The sequence below is a fragment of the Stomoxys calcitrans genome, chromosome 1 (genome assembly GCF_963082655.1).
Source record: "Stomoxys calcitrans chromosome 1, idStoCalc2.1, whole genome shotgun sequence".
NCBI classification, from domain to species: Eukaryota; Metazoa; Arthropoda; class Insecta; order Diptera; family Muscidae; genus Stomoxys; species Stomoxys calcitrans.
In genome coordinates this window covers 42,728,860-42,753,666 of record NC_081552.1, presented here as the reverse complement: position 1 = coordinate 42,753,666, position 24,807 = coordinate 42,728,860, and the positions used below count along the sequence as shown (strand labels likewise).

General features: G+C 40.1%; 1 protein-coding gene across 1 annotated transcript in view; it reads right to left on the bottom strand.

Moving 5' to 3' along the window:
* Nucleotides 1-3,772: 3,772 nt before the first annotated feature.
* LOC106094941 (transcription factor SPT20 homolog) overlaps nt 3,773-24,807 on the bottom strand; it is a 53,446-nt gene continuing 32,411 nt past the window's right edge. The window contains exons 3-4 of the mRNA XM_059360088.1: nt 4,987-5,135; nt 3,773-4,891 (exon numbers count right to left, since the gene is read on the bottom strand). Coding sequence (XP_059216071.1) covers nt 3,824-4,891; nt 4,987-5,135 — 1,217 coding nt within the window. The 3' untranslated portion in view covers nt 3,773-3,823. The remainder of the gene's footprint in view (nt 4,892-4,986; nt 5,136-24,807) is intronic.

Genomic DNA, 24,807 nt, shown 5'->3' with positions numbered 1-24,807 from the left:
AGAAGAATTGTACCGTTTAGAGGCTCAAGAAGCCAAGATATGGCAGCTATATGAAAACATGGACCAATATGGCCCAATTACAATCCCAACCGACCTACACTAATAGAAAATATTTGTATACAATTTCAAGCGCCTAGCTTTACTCCTTAAAGTTAGCGTGCTTTCCACAGACAGATGGACGAACATGGCTAGATCGACTTTAAATGTCAAGACGATCAAGAATATATTTACTTTATGTCGTCTAAGATCAATGTTTCGAGGTATCGTTTGTGAGCATAAGTGTAATTAACACATACACTTTATGAATAAATATATGATGTATCGTGTAAAATCCTCTTAAGAGTCAGTTAAATTGTGTCTTTTCGGTTGGTGGGAAAATCAAATGTGATTTCGATCCAAGTGAGCGCTTTAGTTTCGGCTCAAAAATAACCTGTTAGCTTTGATCTGAATCGGTCCGCCATCATTCATATGAGATAAGTATTTCCTTAGTTACTTAAGGGGTGAGAGTTAGGGCTGGCAAAATATCGATGGCACTAACGATAACTTAGGTTTTGGCTAAATATCAATTGGTATATTTCCTATCGATACTATCGGCAAAGTTCAATTTTTTATACCCACCACCATAGGATGGGGGCATACTAATTCAGTCATTCGGTTTGTAACATCTCGAAATATTCGTCTAAGACCCAAAAAAGTACATATATTCTGGATCGTCTCGTCGTTCTGAATCGATCTAGCCATATCCGTCCGTCCGTTTTCTTGAGCCCCTGGAAGCCGCAATTTTTGTCCGATTTGGTTGAAATATTCCATGTAGTGTTTTGTAATGACTTTCAACAACTGTGCCAAGTACGGTCCAAATAAGTCTATAACCTGTTATAGCTCCCATGTAAACCGGTCTCTCGATCCTCCTTGTTTGGTTTCTAGAGGCTTTAAATTTTGCTGTATTGACAGAAGTTTGGTATGTACAATAGAATAAAATTATGCCCTACAACAACATTTATTTTGTATATATTTTTAGCAGAATCCATGGTGATGTGTTTCCATGATTCGGCCCGGCCGAACTTAGCACGCTTTTACTTGTTACATCTCACTTTCATTTGAAATATAGGTGATGCGAAATTAACGATAGTATCGATATTTTTTATTAGATATATCGAATGTTGCTATTATCGATAGTTTGCCAGCTCTAGTGGGGGTCCTTGATTTACCAAAATCAGCTATTGTCCCCTTACGAAAGTGCTATCGAGATACGGAAAAAGGCCTAAACAGAATGAGCGTTGAGAAGCGTCGCGTGAAAAAAAATGCAACTCTGCAAACGGAGGTCAAACAAGTAAAAGCGTGCTAAGTTCGGCCGGGCCGAATCTTACATACCCTCCACCATGGATCGCATTTGCCGAGTTCTTCTCCAGGCATCTCTTCTTAGGCAAAATAGGATATAAGAAAAGATTTGCTCTGCTATTTGAGCGATATCAAGATATGGTCCGGTTTGGACCACAATTAAATTATATGTTGGAGACCTGTGTAAAATGTCAGCCAATTCGAATAAGAATTGCGCCCTTTGGGGGCTCAAGAAGTAAAATAGAGAGATCGATTTATATGGGAGCTGTATCGGGCTATAGACCGATTCAGATCATAATAAACACGTATGTTGATGGTCATGAGAGGATCCGTAGTACATAATTTCGGGCAAATCGGATAAAAATTGCAACCTCTAGAGGCTCAAGAAGTTAAGATCCCAGATCGGTTTATATGTCAGCTATATCAGGTTATGAACCGATTTGAACCAAACTTGGCACAGTTGTTGGATATCAAAACAAAACACGTCGTCCAAAATTTCATTCCAATCGGATAAGAATTGCGCACTCTAGAGACTCAAGAAGTCAAGACCCAAGATCGGTTTATATGGCAGCTATATCAAAACATAAACCGATTTGAATCATACTCGGCAAAGTTGTTGGATATTATAACAAAACACGTCGTGCAAAATTTCATTCCAGTCGGATAAGAATTGCGCTCTCTAGAGGCTCAAGAAGTCAAGACCCAAGATCGGTTTATATGGCAGCTATATCAAAACATAAACCGATTTGAATCATACTTGGCAAAGTTGTTGGATATTATAACAAAACACGTCGTGCAAAATTTCATTCCAATCGGATAAGAATTGCGCCCTCTAGAGACTCAAGAAGTCAAGACCCTAGATCAGTTTATATGGCAGCTATATCAAAACATGGACCGATATGGCCCATTTACAATAGCAACCGACCTACACTAATAAGAAGTATTTGTGCAAAATTTCAAGCGGCTAGCTTTACTCCTTCGGAAGTTAGCGTGCTTTCGACAGACAGACGGACGGACGGACATGGCTAGATCGACATAAAATGTCACGACGATCAAGAATATATACACTTTATGGGGTCGCAGACGAATATTTCGAGTAGTTACAAACAGAATGACGAAATTAGTATACCCCCCATCTTATGGTGGAGGGTATAAAAATCAACTCGTAACTTTGACGACTAAAAACACTATTTCACGTGTGGCAGTATCGAATGACACTCGCTTTCAAGCGTTAAAGTTGAAATTTTTTAAACTGTTCAGCGTTGCTTTTGTTGGATTTGTGTGCAGAGTTGCATTTTTGAAATTCGACGGTCAAATGCAAAGCTCACCGAACTCCTTCTGTTTCGGCCTTTAATCTAGGGGATCTAAAGCGGATTTTACACAGCACATCATGATTCGTAGTCATTATAATTTATTGGTCATTTCGATTTTTTTGACGATCGGCCTTAACCGATTCTCGTTTAAATAGAAATGTGTATTCATTACTTGACGGATGTTGAAAAAACAAAATACGTATGTCCAAAGTTGAAAATGAGAAGACAAGAAAGAAATTGATGGGCCGTTTTTGGAAAATAAACATGAAGAATAAACATTTACGGCCGTATTCACAAAACTTAATGAAGCCTCAAAATGGTTTATTTGACTGTTCTATAAAGGAAATCTGTCAAATTAACTTATTTGAAATCTACATTTAGTTTTGTGAAATTCAGTGTTAATGTACCGTGTAAACTCCGTTTAGTAGTCAATGATGTCTTTTCGGTTGGTGGGAAAAATCGATTTTGATTTCGATAAATATTTACTCTACAGTAAGCGCTTCAGTTTCGGCTCAAAAAAGATCTGTTATAGCACGTTTACATTGAAATTTTCATGATCTGGATTTAATTATTGTAAATCCAAAAACATATCCAGTCCGTTTGCACTGCGTTTTTTGGGGATGTAAGTGACATATACAAGCGTTCATGTGTACGTATACAAACGTTCATGAGTATACATGAATCATACACATGCTTGTCAAACACATCCAAACACACAATTCTTGAAAACAGTTGCATATTTTGGCACTTTTTTCGATTATTCAGCCATGAAGTCGGGTTTATTTGGGATTTAAAAATATATACTGCAAAAATGGGATTTTTTTTTTGTATGGTAAAACCTGCAAAAAAACACAGGACTTAGCACTTAAATTTTGAAAAGGCCAATGTAAATTTTGATGGCCAATGTAAACGTACTTTTAGCTTTGAGTAGACCCTCAATCGGCCCGCCATCATTTATATGAGTACGTTTTTTCGCCGTAGCTTAAGGGGTGGGGGTCCTTTAGATTTTTCTATAGAAATTATACATTAGAAGTGTTTTTCTATAAAATTTTGTACAAACATTTGAGATTTTTGTGAAAAAAACTAAAGCTTGTAAATGTGGGAGTAGAGGACTAACTAACTTTACAAAATTCCTGTTGTGTAGCAGTGCCACCCCCACCACCAGGTGGGGGCTAATTAGGCATTTGCATTTGCTGCTGCTGCTGTTGAGAGGTTTGGTGTTGTTGTTGTTGTTGCTGCTGCTGTTGCGGTTGTTGTTGCTGAGTAACTACCACATGATGTTGTTGCAGTTGTTGTGTTTGTATTTGCTGTACTTGTTGCTGTTGTTGATTTTGTGTGGTTTGTTGTTGTTGCTGCTGTTGATTTTGGTTCTGTTGTTGTTGTTGTTGCTGCTGCTGTTGTTGTTGCTGCACCTGCTGCAAGGTGGCCTGCACTGCAGCTAAAGCTCCCGCCACAGGCTGCAACATACTAGTACCATTCTCACTCTCATTCTGCAATGTCAGCTCAGCCTTTACTCTACGTGCTATGTGGGAACGTGTGTGTTTTCTCAGGTGATCCTTGCGATAGAATCCTTTGCCACACTCCTGACACAAATGCCTCTTCTCGCCCGAGTGTATCACAAAATGCAGACTCAATTGTTCTTTTCGCTTGAATGCCTTCAGACAAACAGTGCAGATGAAGGGCCTCTCCGGATTGTGGGATTGTTTGTGACGCGTCAGATGATCCTTACGCTTGAGGGTGGCTTGACAGATATCACAGATGTAGCGGCGTTCTGAATTGTGGCCTATCAGATGGATTTCCAGGAGTTCAGGCTCTGGATAGCACACTTGACATTCGGGACACATATAGAGGGGGCTGCCATCGAGGGCGGTTATGAGACGTATCTCTCCGGGACGGGGTTTGGGTTTGCGCTCCTTGACACGCTTTTTTCGCTTCTTGCGTTTGGTTGTGGTCGTACCCGAGGTGGTGGCGGCTGTGTTTGTGTTTGCTGCCGCCACCACTGTTCCGGTTGCACTTGTTGAGGCTTGTTGTATGGTTTGTATGGCTCCCGTTAGGCTGCCCACTGAGACTTGGGTCTGCAATTGGGTTGCTGCCTGCAGTACTCCTGCCACAGCTTGTTGTTGCTGTTGATCCTGTAATGTTGCTGTGACTTGTTGCAATTGTTGCTGAGGTATGGTTATGGTCGTTGAGCCGGTTATGGTATTCAAGCCCAAAGGTGGTCCCGTTTGTACCTGTAACACCTATGGCAAAATGACAAAAGTATTAAAATTATCTTAATAAACGTTTTAGGAACCCTGTTTTTGTTTTGAAGTTGTTGTTTTTTGTCCACACTTACAACATTTTGATTTTCTTTTTTTATATTTTCCGCGGAATACTTTAAGAAATGATGCAAAGATAAGGGCAATGTGTTTGCTGGAAGATGCGATAAATAATCTGCCACTGTTGTGCCGGGCGTCAGTGATTGCCATGAGGTATTTTGTAACACTAGGTTGGGGGAGATGAAAAAAAAATCAAATTTAGTATATGAAGATTTTTAAAAAATTAAAAAAAAAAATCTGTCCTCCTACTGATTTATGTCATTAAATAAGCATCAAAAACAAAATTTTTTTTAAATTTGTATAAATAAAAATAAAATATACAGATTGGAAACTTTTTTTGTATAAAAAAACTACTATTCCCTACTATCCTTTTAAAGCATAACCTAATCATTAACCCTTTAACGACGAATGTGTAGAAAAATCCCCAAAAATAAAGTTGGCTTAGAACATTTTTTCTTTTTGCAGGTTAGGTTTAAGTGGCAATGTGCTATTAGATTCACTTTCACGTTTCCATCCATTGCGATTAGTCTAAAATTTTGTACTATGATTTTTCTCACGGCTTCCAACTGACTTTATTAAATTTGGTTTTATACGGTCTATGCATTGATATTGCTTTTATATTAATCGAAATCCTGATTTTTATACCCACCATCATAGGATGGGGGCATACTAAGTCTTACTAGTCTCCATAAAGAATATATAATCTTGATCGTCTCGACATTCTGAACTAATCTGGCCATGTCTGTCCGCCCGACCGTCTGTCGAAAACAATATAGCAGTCGAACGCGTAAAACTAGCCGCTTGAAATTATGCACAGATACTTAATAATGATGTAATTCGTTGGGGATTGCAAATGGGCTATATCATATTGGGTTCCCATATAAACCGATCTACCGATTTGACTGCTTGAGCCCCTGAAGCAGCAATTTTTGTCCGATTCGACTACAATTATGCATGTAGTGTTCCATTATGACTTCCGACAACAGTACCCAGTACGGTCAAAAACGGTCTATAACCTGGTATAGCACCCATATACATTAAGTACGGTCTAAATCGGTCTATAACCTGATAAAGCTCTCATATAAACAGATCTCACGATTTCACTACTTGAGCCCTTACAAGCCGCAATTTTTGTCCGATCTGGCTGAAATTATGCATGTAGTGATCCTTTAAGACTTCCAACAACTGTGCTAAGTACTGTACAAATCGTTCTATGACCTGATATAGCTCCAATGTAAACCGATCTCCCGATTTGACTTCTTGAGCCTTTCCAAGCCGCAATTTTTGTCCGATTTGGCATGCAATGTTCCATTATGACTTTCAACAACAGAGCCAAGTACGGTCCAAATCGGTCTATAACCTCAAATAGATCCCATATAAACCGTTATCTCGATTTATAATCCATGGTGGTGGGTTCCCAAGATACGGCCCTGCCGAACGCTTTTACTTGTTACTTCTCATTTTCGTCTGAAATGTAGGTAATGGGAAATTAAGGATAGTATCACTACCATCGATATTTATTATTGGAAATATCGATGATATCGAATGTTGCAATTATCGATAGTTTGTCAGCTCTATCAAACACATTAGATGGTCTAAAGCCTTTTCTTCTTCGATGTCCTCACAGCTTCGGCAAAAGTCGTTACTGACAACATTCAGTCTGTCAGTATGTTTTCTGATCGGATAGTGACCTGTCATGACGAACACTATGACTCAGACGCCTGTTCTAGCCAGCGACACAAAGCCGTAGACTTCTTCCAGTCTAGATAAGGCCACTTGTGTAATTTTGGAAAACCTCCTCTTAGTGACCATCTGCCATTCGTTGCCCTTCCTGAAGACTTAGCTCATATGTCGCTAGAGGCGTACCCACAGATTCCAATTCCTCTGGAATGTGTTAGGTAGTTCCTAGTCTCTCAAGCTCGTCCGCTCTACAATTCCCTCGGATATCTCTGTGATCCGTCACCCAGAATAAGTGAATATTGAACTGTCTCGTTGAGAGATCTGCGACAGTCGAAATACATTCTTCAGGGATTTAATGGCTGTCTGAGACGATATTTATGCCAATCGTCGTTATGACATTACATCTCAGCCACCTCTTCCACCTCTTCTTTAGTTGCAAGGATCTCCGCTTGATACACACTGCAGTGGTCGGGTTACTTTTTCGATATGACCAGTCCAAGTTCTTCACTCCAAAGCCACCTGGACGTTTAGTTTGAAACCATCCATATAGAAGACTATGTAACTTCTATTACCTGGCAAAGTGTAGTTCCAATGGGTTTTATCAGGAATAGTGGTACAGTACTTTTTATCAAAAGCGGCTCAGGCAATATGTAATCCACACTGCCTGATATATCGGACATTGGACAGTGTCCATAGCCGCCGCATGAGCAAAGAGAAAGCTTACTTGGCCTCCTGGAACACGAATTCAATGAGAACAGCTGTTTTCCCTCTATGGAATCAGCTGTTTTCAATGAATTGGCGAACGAATTGAGTGACAAAAAGAAAAAAAGTTTGTGGTCTAGGCCGTTATTGTTTAATTGAAAAAGATCACATTTTATATATAAAATTGTTTAAGATTCAATCAACAAAATGATTTAATCAATTAGTTTTTCAATTGAAAATGACAAAAATTTTAATCACGATTGTTATTGTAAAACATTTCAGATTCAATTGAATATAACGCGTCTACCAACGCCCTCATACATGACCGAAGCCAGTATGAAGCCATGAGTACCAAATCGATTCCACGTTGTTTGGACTTGATATCCCCTTTGTTTAGGAGCGGAGCAACATCAAAATAACTCCTTCCCATCTATTTGTTACGGTACCCGGTTGATTACATGCAACATCACACCGAACATCGAAAGGCCCTTCCTGCTCTTTTAGGTCTAAACCACAGCAACCACGTTGCTCCTTACAGTGGCCTCACCACAGTGGTAATAGATTAATGGCTCTGGTCTGACCAGGTAGTCCAACTACTTCCAAAAGTTCCGGACTGGTCACCTAGTGGGATGTTGGAAGCACCATCCCGTAGCATCACGATAATGACTCAGCACAGGAATGCGGCCGAAATATTCACACAACACGGTATACATTCTGGTATTCACAACGACACCGTGTGAAAACAGCCAAACCAACAACAACTTCTACTCTCACACCACACGACCCGCTCCGAAGACTTCAAAACGGTTCAGCAGCCTTCAACTCACAGACCTTTTCGATAGAGTCTATTAACTCCTCATCCATCCTCCGTCCCATCGCTTCCAACCGACCATCACCTCTTCAGCGTCCTTCACCTCCTTACCATCCTACACTTACTTACCCTCCTTCACCTCCATACCGTCATTTACCTTCCTTTCATACATCTTTTAAAAATGCACTGTCGTAACCAGGAGATCAATTATTAGAAACAGCACTATACCTGGGTAGCATTAGTCTTTCACTTCAGAGTTTTTATATACTTTTCATCTAAAAGTCCCCCATGAGGGTCCCAAGGAGACAGGTGCCACTGCCGGTTACTTGTATCTGCTGCTGAAAAGAACTACTTCTGCCTTGCATAGATTTACGCCTAGACCACATTCGCTAGCCCACTTCGCTGTCGAACGTAGAGCTTTCTGAAGCATATCTGTGCTGGGGAACTTTCCAAGCCGTTTATGTTTAGCACCACCTTTATATGGGGAGGACAATCAGAGCTATTGAGTTGAAAGTCTCAGTCAGAGGCCGGGCGGCACCAACTGAGTGCCTACGATGCTCGAATTGGCTAGACGAGTTTTTGGCGCCTTTAATCAACGGCCAGAGACGTAGCCAGGGGGGTCTATCGGGCTAGAGAGCTTCACTTGTAGTTTTAATATAAGGGCCACAACCAATATAAAATACTGGATACGTCCCAGTCCGCGGCGATCGTTCCTATGAACTGAAACGAGCTTGCTCACTTATAGCAGCTTGACGAGGATCACTACCTCCACATGCGAATATGTGGCTACTGCATCAACAACAATCTTTATATAGACCTCTATTACCATACTCCGGGGTCCAACCTGATTTAGAAACTTTCACTCCCACCCCCGATATAGTAAGACTTCAAGAAGGGCAAAATAAAGGCTTGTTTTGGTCTTCCTTCATCTCAAATGTGGACAGAAACCTTCCCGCGGTATCACCTAGGTAGCTTAAATGGGCCACGAGGTCACCTGTAGAACGATAAAAAGATTTTGTTGTTGGGGCGTTAGTAGCCCATCACCCGGAAAACTTGAAGAGATAACTTTGCAAAAAAACGAAGAAGATTGAAAACAGATCCCCACTATGTTGACGACCCCCGCAAACGTTTTAAGGACCATGTTTTGCGTATCTGCACCAGAGAACATGCGTGAGCCACATTAAAAATTAGTGCACGAGATAGACGTGAAGCAAATGGCACGCTCACATCTTACGACTCTCAACGACTTAACTATAAAATGATCCTTTAAATTCGTTGAGCTATTGTAAGTGCCGAAGAGCATGAAATGATTGTCAATCATATTTTGTACGAGGGCTCAAATTAATTTGGGTGCCCTATAATGGAAGTTTATTATTGACAAAAGCAATTCTCATCAAAAAATAAACAAGTAAAAGCGTGCTAAGTTCGGCCCGGCCGAATTTTGGGAACCCACTACCATGGATTCTGCTAAAAATTTATACAAAGTAAATTAAGTTGTAGGGCATAATTTTGTTCTACGTACCAAACTTCTGTCAATCCAGCAAATATTAAAGCTTCTAGGAACCGAACAAGGATGATCAAGAGACCGGTTTACATGGGAGCTATATCAGGTTATAGACTGATTTTGGCCGTACTTGGCACAGTTGTTGGAAGTCATAAAAAAAGACAAAAATTGCGGCTCGTTGGGACTCAAGAAGTCAAATCGGACGATCGATTTATATGAGAGCTATATCAGGTTATAGACCTATTTGGACCGTACTTAGCACAGTTATTGGAAGTCATAACGAAACACTTTATACAAAATTTCAGCCAAATCGAACAAAAATTGCGGCTTGTAAAGGCTCAGGAAATCAAATCGGGCGATTGGTTTATATAGGAGCTATACCAGGTTATAGACCGATTTGAACCGTACTTTGGTACAGTTATTGGAAGTCGTAACAAAACATCGCATGCAAAATGTCAACCTAATCGGATAAAAATTGAGGCTTGTTAGGCCTTAAGAAATCAAATCGGAAGATCGGTTTTTATGGGAGCTATATCAGGTTAAAGACCGATTTGGACCGTACTTTGGCACAGTTGTTGGAAGTCATAACGAAAGACTACATGCAAAATTGCAGCCAAATCGGACAAAAACTGTGGCTCGTAAAGGCTCAAGAAATCAAATCGGGCGATCGGTTTATATAGGAGCTATATCAGGTTCAAAAACCGATTTAAACTTGGAAGATAAACAAGTAAAAAGGCATTAAAAAAAAATTTGGATACCCACCACCTCGGGTATATATGTAAACCACCTTTCATCAAAATTCGGTAAAAATTTCATACCTTATACTCATATACCTCATACCGATCTGAACTATATACGACACGGATGTCGAAAAGCCGAACATAAGTCACTGTGTCAAATTTCAGTGAAATCGGATTATAAATGCGCCTTTTATGGGGCCAAGACTTTAAATCGAGATATCGGTCTACATGGCAGCTATATCCAAATCTGGACCGATTTGGACCAAGTTGCATAAACATGTCGAAAAGCCTAACACAAAGCACTGTCCCAAATTTCGGCGAAATCGGACAATAAATGCCTCTTTTATGGGCCCTAAACCTTAAATCGAGAGATCAGTCCATATGGCAGCTATATGCAAATCTGGACCGATCAGGGCAAAATTGAAGAAGGACGTCGAAGAGCCTAACCAAACTCACTGTCTCAAATTTCAGCGACATCGGACAATAAATGCGTCTTTTATGGCCCCAAAACCTAAAACCTAGATATCGGTCTATATGGCAGCTATATCCAAATCTGGACCGATCTGTGCGATATTGCAGAAGTATGTCAAGGGGCTTAACTTAACTCACTGTTCCAAATTTCGGCGGCATCGGACAATAAACGAGCATTGTATGGGCCCAAAACCATAAATCAAGAAATCGGTCTATATGGCAGCTATATCCAAATCTGAACCGATCTGGACCAAATTGAAGAAATATGTTAAAGGACCTAACACAACTCACTGTCCCAAATTTCAGCAAAATCGGATAATGAATGTGGCTTTTATGGGCCTTACACCATAAATCGGAGGATCGATCTATATGGCAGCTATATCCAAATCTGGACCGATCTGAGCCAAATTAACGAAGGATGTCGATGGGCCTTACGCAATTCACTGTCCCGAATTTCATCAAAATCGGACAATAAATGTAGTTTTTGTCGGCCTAAGACCCTTAACCGGAGGATCGGTCAATATGGCAGCTATATCCAAGTCTGGACCGATCTGGGCCAAATTGACAAACGATGTGGAAGGCCCAACACAACTCACTGTCCTAGATTTCAGCGAAACCGGATAATAAATGTGGCTTTTATGGGCCTTAGACCCTAAATCGGAGGATCGGTCTATATGGCAGCTATATCCAAATCTGGACCGATCTGAGCCAAATTGACGAAGGATGTCAAATGGCCTAACACAACTCACTGCCCCAAATTTCAACAAAATCGGATAATAAATGTGGCTTTTATGGGCCTAAGACCCTTAATCGGCGGATCAGTCTATATGGGGGTTATATCAAGATATCAAGATAAAGAATCTGTGCAAAATTTCAGCTCAATATCTCTATTTTTAAAGACTGTAGCGTGATTTCAACAGACAGACGGACGGACATGTCTAGATCGTCTTAGATTTTTACGTTGATCAAGAATATATATACTTTATAGGGTCGGAAATGGATATTTCGATGTGTTGCAAACAGAATGACAAAATGAATATACCCCCATCCTTCGGTGGTGGGTATAAGAAGAAAACCACGTGCAAAATTTCATCCAAATCGGACGAAAATTGCGGCTTGTAAGGGCTCAAGAAGTTAAATTAGAGATCAGCTTATATGGGAGCTATATCAGATTCTTGACCGATTTGGACAATACTTGGCGCATTTGTTGAAAGACAAAACACCGCATGCAAAATTTCATCCAAAGCAAACAAAAATTGCGGCTTCCAGGGGCTCAAGAAGTCAAATCGGGAGATCTGTTTATATGGTTTATAGACCAATATGGACCGTACTTAACACAGTTGTTGGAAGTCATAACAAAATAATACATGCTAAATTTCAGCCAAATCGGACAAAAATTGAGGCTTCCACAGGTTCAAGAAGTTAAATCGTGAGATCGGAATATTTCGAGGTGTTACAAACAGAATGACTTCATTTGTAAACCCCCATTCAATGGTGGTAGGTATAAAAAGCAAGTGTCAATAAGCAACTGCGGCTTAGCACTTGATGCCTCATTCTTCTGATTGCTTTGGCTTCATATGGCACTCATCTGAGTGGTGCTCATTTGCAAACAACACACGATGTCCGATGACCAAATTGATAAATACATCCACTGAACGACTACTAAACCGTTCGGACATCTCTCACTTATTGTGTGCGTGTGTTTCTAGCTAACTTAGTTTTTAGGTGGCATGCGTAACAGACAATTGCTTTGGCCAAGGTGGCTATTGAGTGCCAAATTTTGGATCCCATAACCGTCATACAGGATGTGCGATGACTCGGGAAGGGCTCTACAATAACACTGATTGGTGACGCCGTATATAATAGCTGCGACGAAACGAGTCATACATTTTTGGGGTTGTGAGCATTCCAAAATTATATGGCCCAATCTTGACTTGAAGAGGACTTCCGCCCTGCTGTCGCTGGCTAGAAAAGAGGTATTCGTTAATGTGTCCGACATGGCAGGCCACTGTCTGATCGGAAAACATGCTGACAGCTTGAAGATTGCCAGTAACGACTTTTGCAGAAGCTGTGGGGAACCGGCCAATTGCTTTGTAAGTGATCAACAAGGTTTCTTTGTCAGCACCCCAAGTGCTGCCGGCAAGTGACTTGAGGACCTTGTTTGTACTTTTGACTTTATCGCAAATTGTTGTGGCATATGGGGAAAATATGTAGGAGCTGTCAAATGTGACGCCTAGTATTTTGGGACACTTGATAGTCGGAATCATTCCTCCATCGACCATCACTTTCAGCTCAGTATTCACCTCACGAGTATTTGTAGTGAACAATGTGGATGAAGATTTGGTGGCTGAAATCTTCAGATTTCTTGCAGCGAAATATGAGACTAGTTCATTGAGGCAGACATTCAAACTATTGCAGATGTCATCAATGCGTGGGGGGCCGGATGCCATGATCGTACAATCGTCCGCATATGATACGAACTCTATGCCGTCTGGAGCGGGTGGAATGGAGGATAGGTAGAGTTTAAACAGTGCCGGAGATATCACCTCGCCTTGCGGAAGTCCATGTTTCACTCTACGGTGTTTCGACTTCTGATCCGTAAATTCCACATATGGCGACCACACAGATTATTTGCGTCACATCGTTTCAGGCCTGGCTGTAGGGAGGTGTTGGCGATGTCCACGGTTGACATGGCTAACCGTGTCGAATGCCTTCGATAGGTCCAGTGCCACGAGGATCGTCCCATCACATGACCTGGGCTGATTGAAGCCACGGCAAATGTGTGCAGTGATGGCATGCAAAGCAGTTGTTGTGCTGTGCAGTCTTCGAAATCCATGCTGATGCCCGGCGAATGAAAATTCTCCAACGAGGCTCGGGAGGAGTAGTGCCTAAATCGTCTTGGCAACTGGTGTGAGAAGGGTGATCGATCTGTACGGCTCCCCCAAACTCGGGTCGTACATGTTCGACTATGGAACAACTGCTGTGTGTATGTCCCACCCTGACAGTCAGAAGGAAGTCCATTTTGGGTTTTCATTTCCTTGAGAATTTGTCTGCTTTTGCAGAAGCGACTAGAAGACATTTTCATTCTGCTTTTCCTGTAGTATTACAATAGGCGAAAACATCTAAGTGAGTCTGATGGCAGACTGCCACTTAAACCTGGTATTTTGGATCCCGAGATGTTTTCTTGATGATTAGAAAAAAAAGAATGCATAAAAAGGGGGTGGAGTTTTAATAGCAGTTCATAATTCCATTCCAGATAGTTGATGTTTCAGCTGACTTGGAAAATTGATGCATTGTCTTGTTTGTTATAGACTTATTAGTCCGCTAATGGATGTTTTGTAGATAATTATAGGTGTATCGGAAAATTGAGTGTCATTCCTAAGCTTTTCGAATATCGCGTTCGATCCGTGGATCGAATATAGATTCGGATCCGCTTGAGCATGGCGAGAAACCTACGATCTGACACTGCACGGAAGCTGGACATTAAAAAGCTGCAAACACAACAGATGGCAGCGGCATACTCCACTCGACTGATCCAACTGTTTGGTGAAAGCACTCCTTGTTCCTATAATATAATGGCGATGTAGCAAACAATTGCCCACTCCATGGAAAACGCCGCAAAATCCGTACTTGGGTAACGGAAGCCTCCCCTAAGAAACCCATGGTACGACCAAGAGTGTCGAGATGCTACTGAGCCAAGAATGCGGCATACAGAGCAACCCTGCAATCAGTAGCCACACGCCAGATGAAGGAGAGGTATCGGGAGAAAAGCAAAGAGGAGAAACATCCGTTCCGCAGAATGAACAAATAAAAAGAAAGACGTGAGTGTGAGCGAAGGAGTTAGAATGAAGTCTGGAAATTCTACCAAAGAATTAAATAGCAAACCGATGGCTTTGGTAAAGGCACATCCTGCTGCAGAGATAAAGAGGGAAATCTGGTAATTGATATAGATTGTGTGATGAGGATACGGAAATGACACTTTTCCAAGCTACTACTGGTATTCGATTATGCACAGTGTTGCCAAATCAAAAATTGGTGGAAATAATTCGAAAACTTTTGAACGGATAGAGATAGTCAATGCTGGGGTATTTTCCAATAAGTATGCGAAATTTGGGAACCTTAGTGGATTCAGAGGCTGATCCATGGGTCTTAAAAGTTGGTTACCTCATACCAAACTGTCATTTATGGACCGACCGGCCCCATCGATCAGCCTCGGGACCTACTAAGGTCACAAAATTTTGCATACTTATTGGAAAACACCTCAACAGTTTCGTGTACATATCTCTTTCCATTCCAAGATTTTTTTGATTAGGTAAAACTCATGGTAACCATCATAAGTATACCACAGAACCAATCACTGATGATGATATAGAATATGTACTACCTAGTCAGAACGAGGTCCATGTAGCAGTTACCCAGCCGAGAAAAAAAATGGCAGCAGGAGCCGATGGGTTGCCGGATGAACTGTTTAAGACCGGTGGCGACTCGCTGATAAGGCATTTGACCTGGTAAATCCACTATAGACCAGACATGGACACTGCGTCAAATCCTGGAAAAGACCTGAGAAGGACAAATCAACACCTACCATCTTTTCGTTGACAAAAAAGCCGCCTTCGACAGCCCTATACGTTCAAAGGTATTTCAAGCCATGTCTGAGTTTAGTATTGCTGCAAAACTACAATAATATGATTTTGCAGGATTCTGCTTGCTGATACACGCTCCTCAGTTGAGAACCTCTCAGAATTGTTCAAACTAAACGAGGTTTCAGACAAGCGATCGTTTGATCGCTTTAATATTCTGCTGGAGAAGATTATACGAGAAGTAGATGTGAATTGGCTACTCATCTATGCCGACGACATCGATATAATTGGTTGTTCACCGGATGAAACAATTGCAGCCTATGAAAATATCGAAGGAAAATCAACGAAAGTGCCTGTAAATGGAGATAAGACAGAGTATGCTACTATGGATTGAGCAAGCAGCTGAGGAGCAAAGCCACCTCTTGACAGACGAAAATTACACTATACAAGACACTGATACTATTCGTGCTGTTGTATGGCTCCGAAGCATGGGCACTTGTGAAAGCAGATGAGGCGGTACTTGGGGTGTTCGAGAGAAAAATCCTTCGTAAAATATTTGGAACGGTTTGCTTTAATGTAGAATATGGGCGTCGTAAAAACCACTAGCTATATGACGACGGTAGCATAGTTAAACGCATCAAAATCCAACGGTTGCATTGGTTAGCTCCAATAAAGAAGTCTTTTGAAGGCGACAATGATAGAATACGCAATACGGGAATACCAAAACTCCGATGGGATGACCAAGTGGAGAGCGACATCAAGCAACTGGGTTTTAGAGATTGAAGATGAAGCGCAGACGATCGAGGTACTTGGACATTTATTCTACGTTCGCCGAGAGGAATACATTTTCTGTAATGGCCAATTAAAGTAAAGTAAGAAGTCTTTCTCTGGAGGCCACCGTAGCGCAAAGGTTGGCATGTCAGCCTATGACGCTGAACGCCCGGGTTAGAATCTTGGTGAGTACATCAGAAAAGAAATTTTTTTAGCGGTGGTTATCCCTCCTAATGCTGGCGACATTTGTGAGGTACGAAACCATTTAAAACCTTCTCCCCAAAGAGGTGTTGCACTGCGGCACGCCGTTCGGACTCGGCTATAAAAAGGAGGCCCCTTTCATTGAGATTGAATGGGACAGCACTCATTGACATATGAGAAGTTTGCCCCTGTTCCTTAATGGAATGTTCATGGGTAAATTTGCATTTGCAAGAAGTCTATCTCTAACCTCTAGTAGATTTAGTGTACAAAGACTGCAATGTTCACCATTCTGAAGAATTGTCGACAGTATCTGGCCCCACCATATTATCGCTTTTAGCCTGAAGATGATTGCCCGTATTTCTATTTACAGACCCTGGAAGGATTGTGGACATCTTCACACACTACTGTTACCATTAATCTAGCCCCTGGATAATAGACCTCATCTCCAGCCTTCGCAATTTCCGACCTTGTATCCTTCCGAAGATTGTCGAAATCTGCAAACCCTGCAATATCCGTCTTTAAAGGTAAAGGTCATTTTCATCTTTCTAGGGTCCGTAAGAATAACGATATCTACATCAATAAATGTCTTATTATTACCCACATACCTGCTATTTCCATTACCTTCTTTATGACATGGAGAAGGAGGACAATGACTGCATACGTCTTATGTTTAGTCTACCGAGCCTGTGGTTTTAATCCTTGAAGGATTGAAAACAACCCGAAATGGGAGACTCCCGAAGATTGGCGATTTTCAAGCCTTGAGGGAGGATAATCAATATCTTCAGATACCACGATTACTGTATATCTAGCCTTCAGAGCTATTGACAACTAATTCAGACTGAAGGACTTCGTTCCTATCGAAAGGACGATATTTTCGCCCTGAAAGAGTTGCCGACGTCTTATATTCCCAGACCCTAGATAATTGAAGACATCTCCTGAAGCAAAGATTCCCTGTCGCTCTTACTCCTGATTGCCTACCGACCACTTCAGAACTCCAAGTTGTTTGATCGCCCTGCTTATGAAGTCGAATTCGCCTCTAGGACGCTGTCGAATCAGCATAAGCCCCCAGTTCAGTTCGACTCATTCCATAATGCCCGTGCTGTCCGTCGCGCCCTAAGAACCGTGACTGACTAAACACAGATTCCTCAGCTAGATTTCTCTCTATAATCTAACGGCGCGGAAAATGCAAGAAAGGCGACTCTTGTCCTAAACACCTACAGTAGAGCTATTGGCAAAAGTTGGGGGATAAAACCACGTGTCTGGCACTGGATATATACTGCAGTAATGCTAAATGGTGTTGTGGTCTGGTGGACGGCGCAAAAGTTGGCAAAAGTTGGGGGATAAAACCGCGTGTCTGGCACTGGATATATACTGCAGTAATGCTATATGGTGTTGTGGTCTGGTGGACGGCGCTTCAAAAGTCCAACTACTGTTCGTATCTAAGGGATGGCTTGTTTGTGCCTAGTAGCCGCATTGACCCATGACATCACCTGATACCCTGCATTTAATGCTACAGCTAATGCCTTCGGACATTGCGGCTAGATAAATTGCTACAACTACTGCTGTAAGGCGAAGGTACAATGTGATACAATTCCCCATGTTCCAGGCAGTGTGGATTATCATTGCCTGACCCGCTTTTTGATAAAAAGTAATGTGCCACTATTCCTAATATTGTAGAACCGATTGGAACTACAATATGCCTGGTGATAGAAGTAATTGCTATGTGGTGTCGCTATGCGATACACCTTTCGGACTCGGCATAAAAAAGGAGTCCCCTTGTCATAGAGCTTAAACATTAATCGAACTACACTCATTGATATGAGAGAAGTATCCCGTGTTCCTTACTGGAATGCTCATAGAAAGTAACATAGACTTCCATACTGATGGTTCAAAACTAGACCATCAGGTGGGCTTTGGGTGTACTTTGAAGAACTTGGACTTGTCATATTGAGAAGGTTACCCAACCACTTTAGTATGTATCAAGCGGAGATCCTTGCAATTATAGAAGTGGTGGAATGTGGCTAAGATGTAATGTCATAACGACGACTGTTAAAAATAGCTTCTCAGGGAGCCAGACAGCCATTTAATCTCTGGGGAACTAATGATTTCAAAAACAGCCCTCGACTGTCGCAGGTCTCTTAACGAGATGGTTGACCATATCAAAATTCAACTGTTCTGGGTGCCGGGCCCGAAGGGCAACGGATGATAGATGATCAGAAAAAGGGGGTCTAGACTTGAAGAGGTGTATCGCTTTGCTGTCGCTGGCTAGAACACTCCCGGAGCACTCCTGGCGCCTCCTTGAGTCCTCGAAATAGTAAGGCGTATAAACTAATAATCAGACTTGTGCGCGTGAAAAAAATTTTCTTACACATGACTTTTTTATATCGACTCACTTTTGCGCACGCTTACGAGACAAAAATTTTACTCACGCACGACTCACGAGAAAATAACTACTGACGAGGCGATCACGACTCAGGAGGCATTCGAGGCGTTAGTGAAAGTCATAACAGAACACTACATGTAAAATTTTAGACAAATCAGACAAAAATTGCGGGATCAAGAAGTCAAATCGAGAGATTGGTTTATATGGGAGCTATTTCAGGTTATAGACCGATTTGGATCGTACTTGACACAGTTATTGAAAGTTGCAACAGAACACTTTGAGCAACATTTTATCTAAATGGGACAAAAATTAGGGGTTGTAAGGGATCAAGAAGTCAAATCGGGAGATCGTTTTATATGGGAGCTATATCAGGTTATAGACTGATTCGAACCGTACTAAGCACAGTTGTCATAACAGAACACCACATGCAAAATGTCAGCTAAATCAGAAGTTCAGTTTATATGGGGGCTATATCAGGGTTTGAACCGATACGGACCGTACTTAGAACAGTTGTTGGAAGTCTTAACAGAACACTATGCGCAAAATTTTAGCCATGTCGGACAAAAACTGCTGCTTCCAGGCGCTGAAGAAGTCAAATCGGGAGATCTGTCTATATGGGAGCCAGGGACGTAGCCAGGGGTGGAAGGGGCCATCCTAAGACAAAATTTTTATAAAAAAAAAAATTTCTAATGATTTTTTTGGAATTAATTTCGAAAAACGAAAAATTCTCGTAAGACAACCTAACATAGACAAACTCTTTTAAAGCCAAAATATCAATTAAATTTTCCATTTTGCGACACTTTATATTGAATAACAAGTAAAAGCGTGCTAAGTTCGGCCGGGCCGAATCTTATATACCCTCCACCATGGATCGCATTTGTCGAGTTCTTTTCCCGGCATCTCTTCTTAGGCAAAAAAAAAGGATTAACGAAAAGACTTGCTCTGCTATTAGAGCAATATCAAGATATGGTCCGGTTCGGACCACAATTAAATTATACGTTGTAGACCTGTGTAAAATGTCAGCCAATTCGAATAAGAATTGCGCCCATTGGGGGCTCAAGAAGTAAAATAGAGAGATCGATTTATATGGGAGCTGTATCGGGCTATAGACCGATTCAGACCATAATAAACACGTATGATGATGGTCATGAGAGGATCCGTAGTACAAAATTTCAGGCAAATCGGATAATAATTGCGACCTCTAGAGGCCCAAGAAGTCAAGATCCCAGATGGGTTTATATGGCAGCTATATCAGGTTATGAACCGACTTGTACTTTATTTGACATAGTTGTTGAAAGCAACAATAAAAAAACGTCTTGCGAAATTTCAGCCAAATCGGATAGAAATTGCGCCCTCTAGAAGCTCAAGAAGTCAAGACCCAAGATCGGTTTATATGGCAGGTATATCAGGTTATGGACCGATGTGAACAATACTTAGCACAGTTGTTGGATATCATAACAAAACACGTAGTGCAAAATTTCATCCCAATTGGGTAAGAATTGCGCACTCTAGAGGTTCAAGAAGTCAAGGCCCAAGATCGGTTTATATGACAGCTATATCAGGTTATGGACCGATTTGAACCATACTTGGCACAATTGTTGGATATAATAACGAAACACGTCGTGCAAAATTTCATCCCAATCGGATAAGAATTGCGCACTCTAGAGGCTCAAGAAGTCAAGACCCAAGATCGGTTTATATGTCAGCTATATCAAAACATGGACCGATATGGCCCATTTACAATACCAACCAACCTACACTAACAAGAAGTATTTGTGCAAAATTTCAAGCGGCTAGCTTTACTCCTTCGGAAGTTAGCGTGCTTTCGACAGACAGACGGACGGACGGACAGACGGACGGACATGGCTAGATCGATATAAAATTTAACGACGATTACAATCAGAATGACGAAATTAGTATACCCCCCATCTTATGGTGGAGGGTATAAAAATTGTTAAAGTCCTTTTATTATGCTTATCTGTCCCAAATAACATTTGTCTAAAACTTTTTCTATAGACCAATAGATATTTTTAAAGACAACATTTTAACCCAAATTTTATATTGACGTAGCAATTTTTTAAAATATTTTGAATTTCAAAAATTTTCTTAATATTCTATGACCATTTGGCGAAGAACGCTGTATTTAATGATTTTGGCATAAAATTGCCCCTACTGTTAAAAAGACAGAATTATTGCTATAAATTTATGTTTTTAATATAGAAGCAATCAAATGCAACAAGGTATTAAAACGGAGGTTTGAAAGAAAAAGTTTCATTGATTTTTGGGACTTAAAAAAAAAAAAACATGACGGTAAAAGTTGTTGTAACTGGTTTCAGTTGTCCACTTTCACCCAATTCAAATTTTATTGCAATACCTCTTTCCTAGAATTTTTCTAGGGCAGCTCTATTCTTGGGATATTTTTCATCGTTAAGGGTTTTTTTTTTTTAAAGACCGAATCGCAATGTATTTTTTTTAAAAGATATAACTTTAGTGATTGATTTAAGCGAAAAATTTTTTCAAAGATTAAAAATAGCCAAAATTTTCATGAAATTTTCTTGTAAAAAATTTTAAAATTGTTCCGAAAAACAAACTTATAACAAAAATATTTCTAAGAAATAATTCTATACGAATTTTCTCTTAATTCTCGTTTTATAATTTTTATTTTATCTCTAGAAAAAATATTATTTGAAAAATGTCCAAATGAAATATTTTGCTTGTTAGTCTGAACATCCTTTCCAAAAAATATTTGGTAATATGTAATAATAAATTATTTTTATTACATTAGCAATGAAACGGAACACTTTAAGGAATCGGAAAAACAATTTTAAATTCCCGATATAATCACTCAGATTTATTTACATTTTAAAATAATTATTGCAAATATTGGGTTTCCCAAAAAGTAATTGCGGATTTTTCATATAGTCGGGAGAATTTTTTTTTTTTTTGCAAATAGAAAAACGCATTGCCTGCATTTTTGTCTCCTTTTGGAAATATTGGGTTGCCCAAAAAGTAATTGCGGATTTTTTAAAAGAAAGTACATGCATTTTTAATAAAACTTAGAATGAACTTTAATCAAATATACTTTTTTTACACTTTTTTTTTCTAAAGCAAGCTAAAAGTAACAGCTGATAACTGACAGAAGAAAGAATGCAATTACAGAGTCACAAGCTGTGAAAAAATTTGTCAACGCCGACTATATGAAAAATCCGCAATTACTTTTTGGGCAACCCAATATTTAAAATATTGTAAAATTTACTTTTTGAATTTTTGATTTTCTTCCAAGAAAATCTTCTTATATTAAAAAGATTTTGCGAAAAATGATTTCCTTATATGTTATATACGAAAATCTTTAATGAAATCAAATGGAAGAGCTAAATTTCATATTTACAAGAAGGTGGGTATTAAGTTGATGTTTCACAGTGAAATACCCATGTTTTTCACGATTACTTTTTTGAAAAACGACAAAAATGTCACTGATAACATAACAATTTTATTAAAATTTTATCATAAATAATGAGAATGCGCTAATGAATGAAATCAGAAAGTCTTTTTGCTTCAAAATCTAACATCTACAAAAAGTAATCGTAAAAAGTACACATTTTCACTGTGAAACATGAACTTAATACCCACCTTAAGTGAGTAAATGTATTTGATATAATATTTGTCAGCAGACTTTTATCAATGAGAGCAAGTCTTATATTGCACTTACGATTGCAGCTAGGACAATTGCGGGCAAAGAAAGAAAAACAGTTTACAACTGCAATAACGGAGAAATCTCTTCGTATTTTTGATTTTTATTTCTACCACCTTTTCTTATTTTATCTCCAATAAATTAGGAAAACTTTAGGACTTATAAAGACAGGGTGCAAATTATAAGCATATACGACAATAGTTCGATGCAATTTTTAACGGACATCATTTTTGTAAAAACCGGATTTTCGATCAATTTTAATTCAGTTCGAAGAAGAAATTAGCGACATCATTTAAAAGTCATTTAAAACCAAACAATAACCTGTTAAAACATGAAATTAGTTTGAGCGCAAATGAAACCAGTAAAAGCGTGCTAAGTTCGGCCGGGCCGAGTTTTATATACCCTCCACCATGGAGCGCATTAGGCAGTTCTTTTCCCGGCATTTCTTCTTAGGCAAAAAATGATATAAGAAAAGATTTGCTCTGCTATAAGATGATATCAAGATATGATCCGGTTTAGACCACAATTAAATTATATGTTGGAGACCTGTGTAAAATGTCAGCCACTTCGAATAAGAATTGCGCCCTTTGGGGGCTCAAAAAGTAAAATAGAGAGAGCGATTAATATGGGAGATGTGTCGGGCTATAGACCGATTCAGACCATAATTCAATTTCAGGCAAATCGGATAAGAATTGCGCTCTCTAGAGGCTCAGAAAGTCAAGACCCAAGATCGGTTTATATGGCAACTACGTCAGGTTGTGGACCGATTTGAACCATACTTGGCACAGTTGTTGGATTTCATAACAAAACACGTGGTGCAAAATTTCATTCTAATCGGATAAGAATTGCGCACTCTAGAGGCTCAAGAAGTCAAGACTCAAGATCGGTTTATATGACAGCTATACCATGTAATGGACCAAATTGAACCATACTTAGCACAGTTGTTAGAAGTGATACTAAAACACTATGTACAAAATTTCAGTCACATCGAATGAGAATTGCGCTCTCTAGAGGCTCAAGAAGTCAAGACCCAAGATCGGTCTATATGGCAGCTATATCAGGTTATAGACCGATTTGAACCACACTTGGAACAGTTATTGGATATCATAACAAAATATGTCGTGCAAAATTTCATTCCAATCGGATAAGAATTGCGCACTCTAGAGGCTCAAGAAGTCAAGACCCCAGATCGGTTTATATGACAGCTATATCAGGTTATGGACCGATTTAAACCATACTTTGCACAATTGTTGGGTATCATAAAAAAACACGTCGGGCAAAACTTCATTTCAATCGGATAAGAATTGCGCACCCTAGAGGCTCAAGAAGTCAAGACCCAAGATCGGTTTATATGGCAGCTATATCAGGTTATGGACCGATTTGAACCATACTTGGCACCGTTGTTGGAAATCATAACAATACACGTCGTGCAAAATTTCATTTCAATCGGATAAGAATTGCGCTCTCTAGAGGCTCAAGAAGTCAAGACCCAAGATCGGTTTATATGGCAGCTATATCAAAACATGGACCGATATGGCCCATTTACAATACCAACCGACCTACACTAATAAGAAGTATTTGTGGAAAATTTCAAGCGGCTAGCTTTACTCCTTCGGAAGTTAGCGTGCTTTCGACAGACAGACGGACGGACGGACGGACGGACAGACGGACGGACATGGCTAGATCGACATAAAATGTCGCGACGATCAAGAATATATATACTTTATGGGGTCTCAGACGAATATTTCGAGTAGTTACAAACAGAATGACGAAATTAGAATACCCCCCATTTTATGGTGGAGGGTATAAAAACAAGTAAAAGCGTGCTAAGTTCGGCCGAGCCGAATCTTATGTACACTCCACCATGGTATCAGGTTATGAACCGACTTGTACCTTATTTGACATAGTTGTTGAAAGTAACAATAAAAAACGTCTAGCAAAATTTCAGCAAAATCGGATAGGAATTGCGCCCTCTAGAAGCTCAAGAAGTCAAGTCCCCAGATCTGTTTATATGACAGCTATATCAGGTTATGAACCGATTTGAACCATACTTGGCACAGTTGTTGGATATCATAAGAAAACACATCGTGCAAAATTTCATTCCAATCGGATAAGAATTGCGCACTCTAGAGGCTCAAGAAGTCAAGACCAAAGATCGGTTTATATGGCAGCTATATCAAAACATGGACCGATATGGCCCATTTACAATACCAACCGACCTACACTAATAAGAAGTATTTGTGCAAAATTTCAAGCGGCTAGCTTTACTCCTTCGGAAGTTAGCGTGCTTTCGACAGACAGACG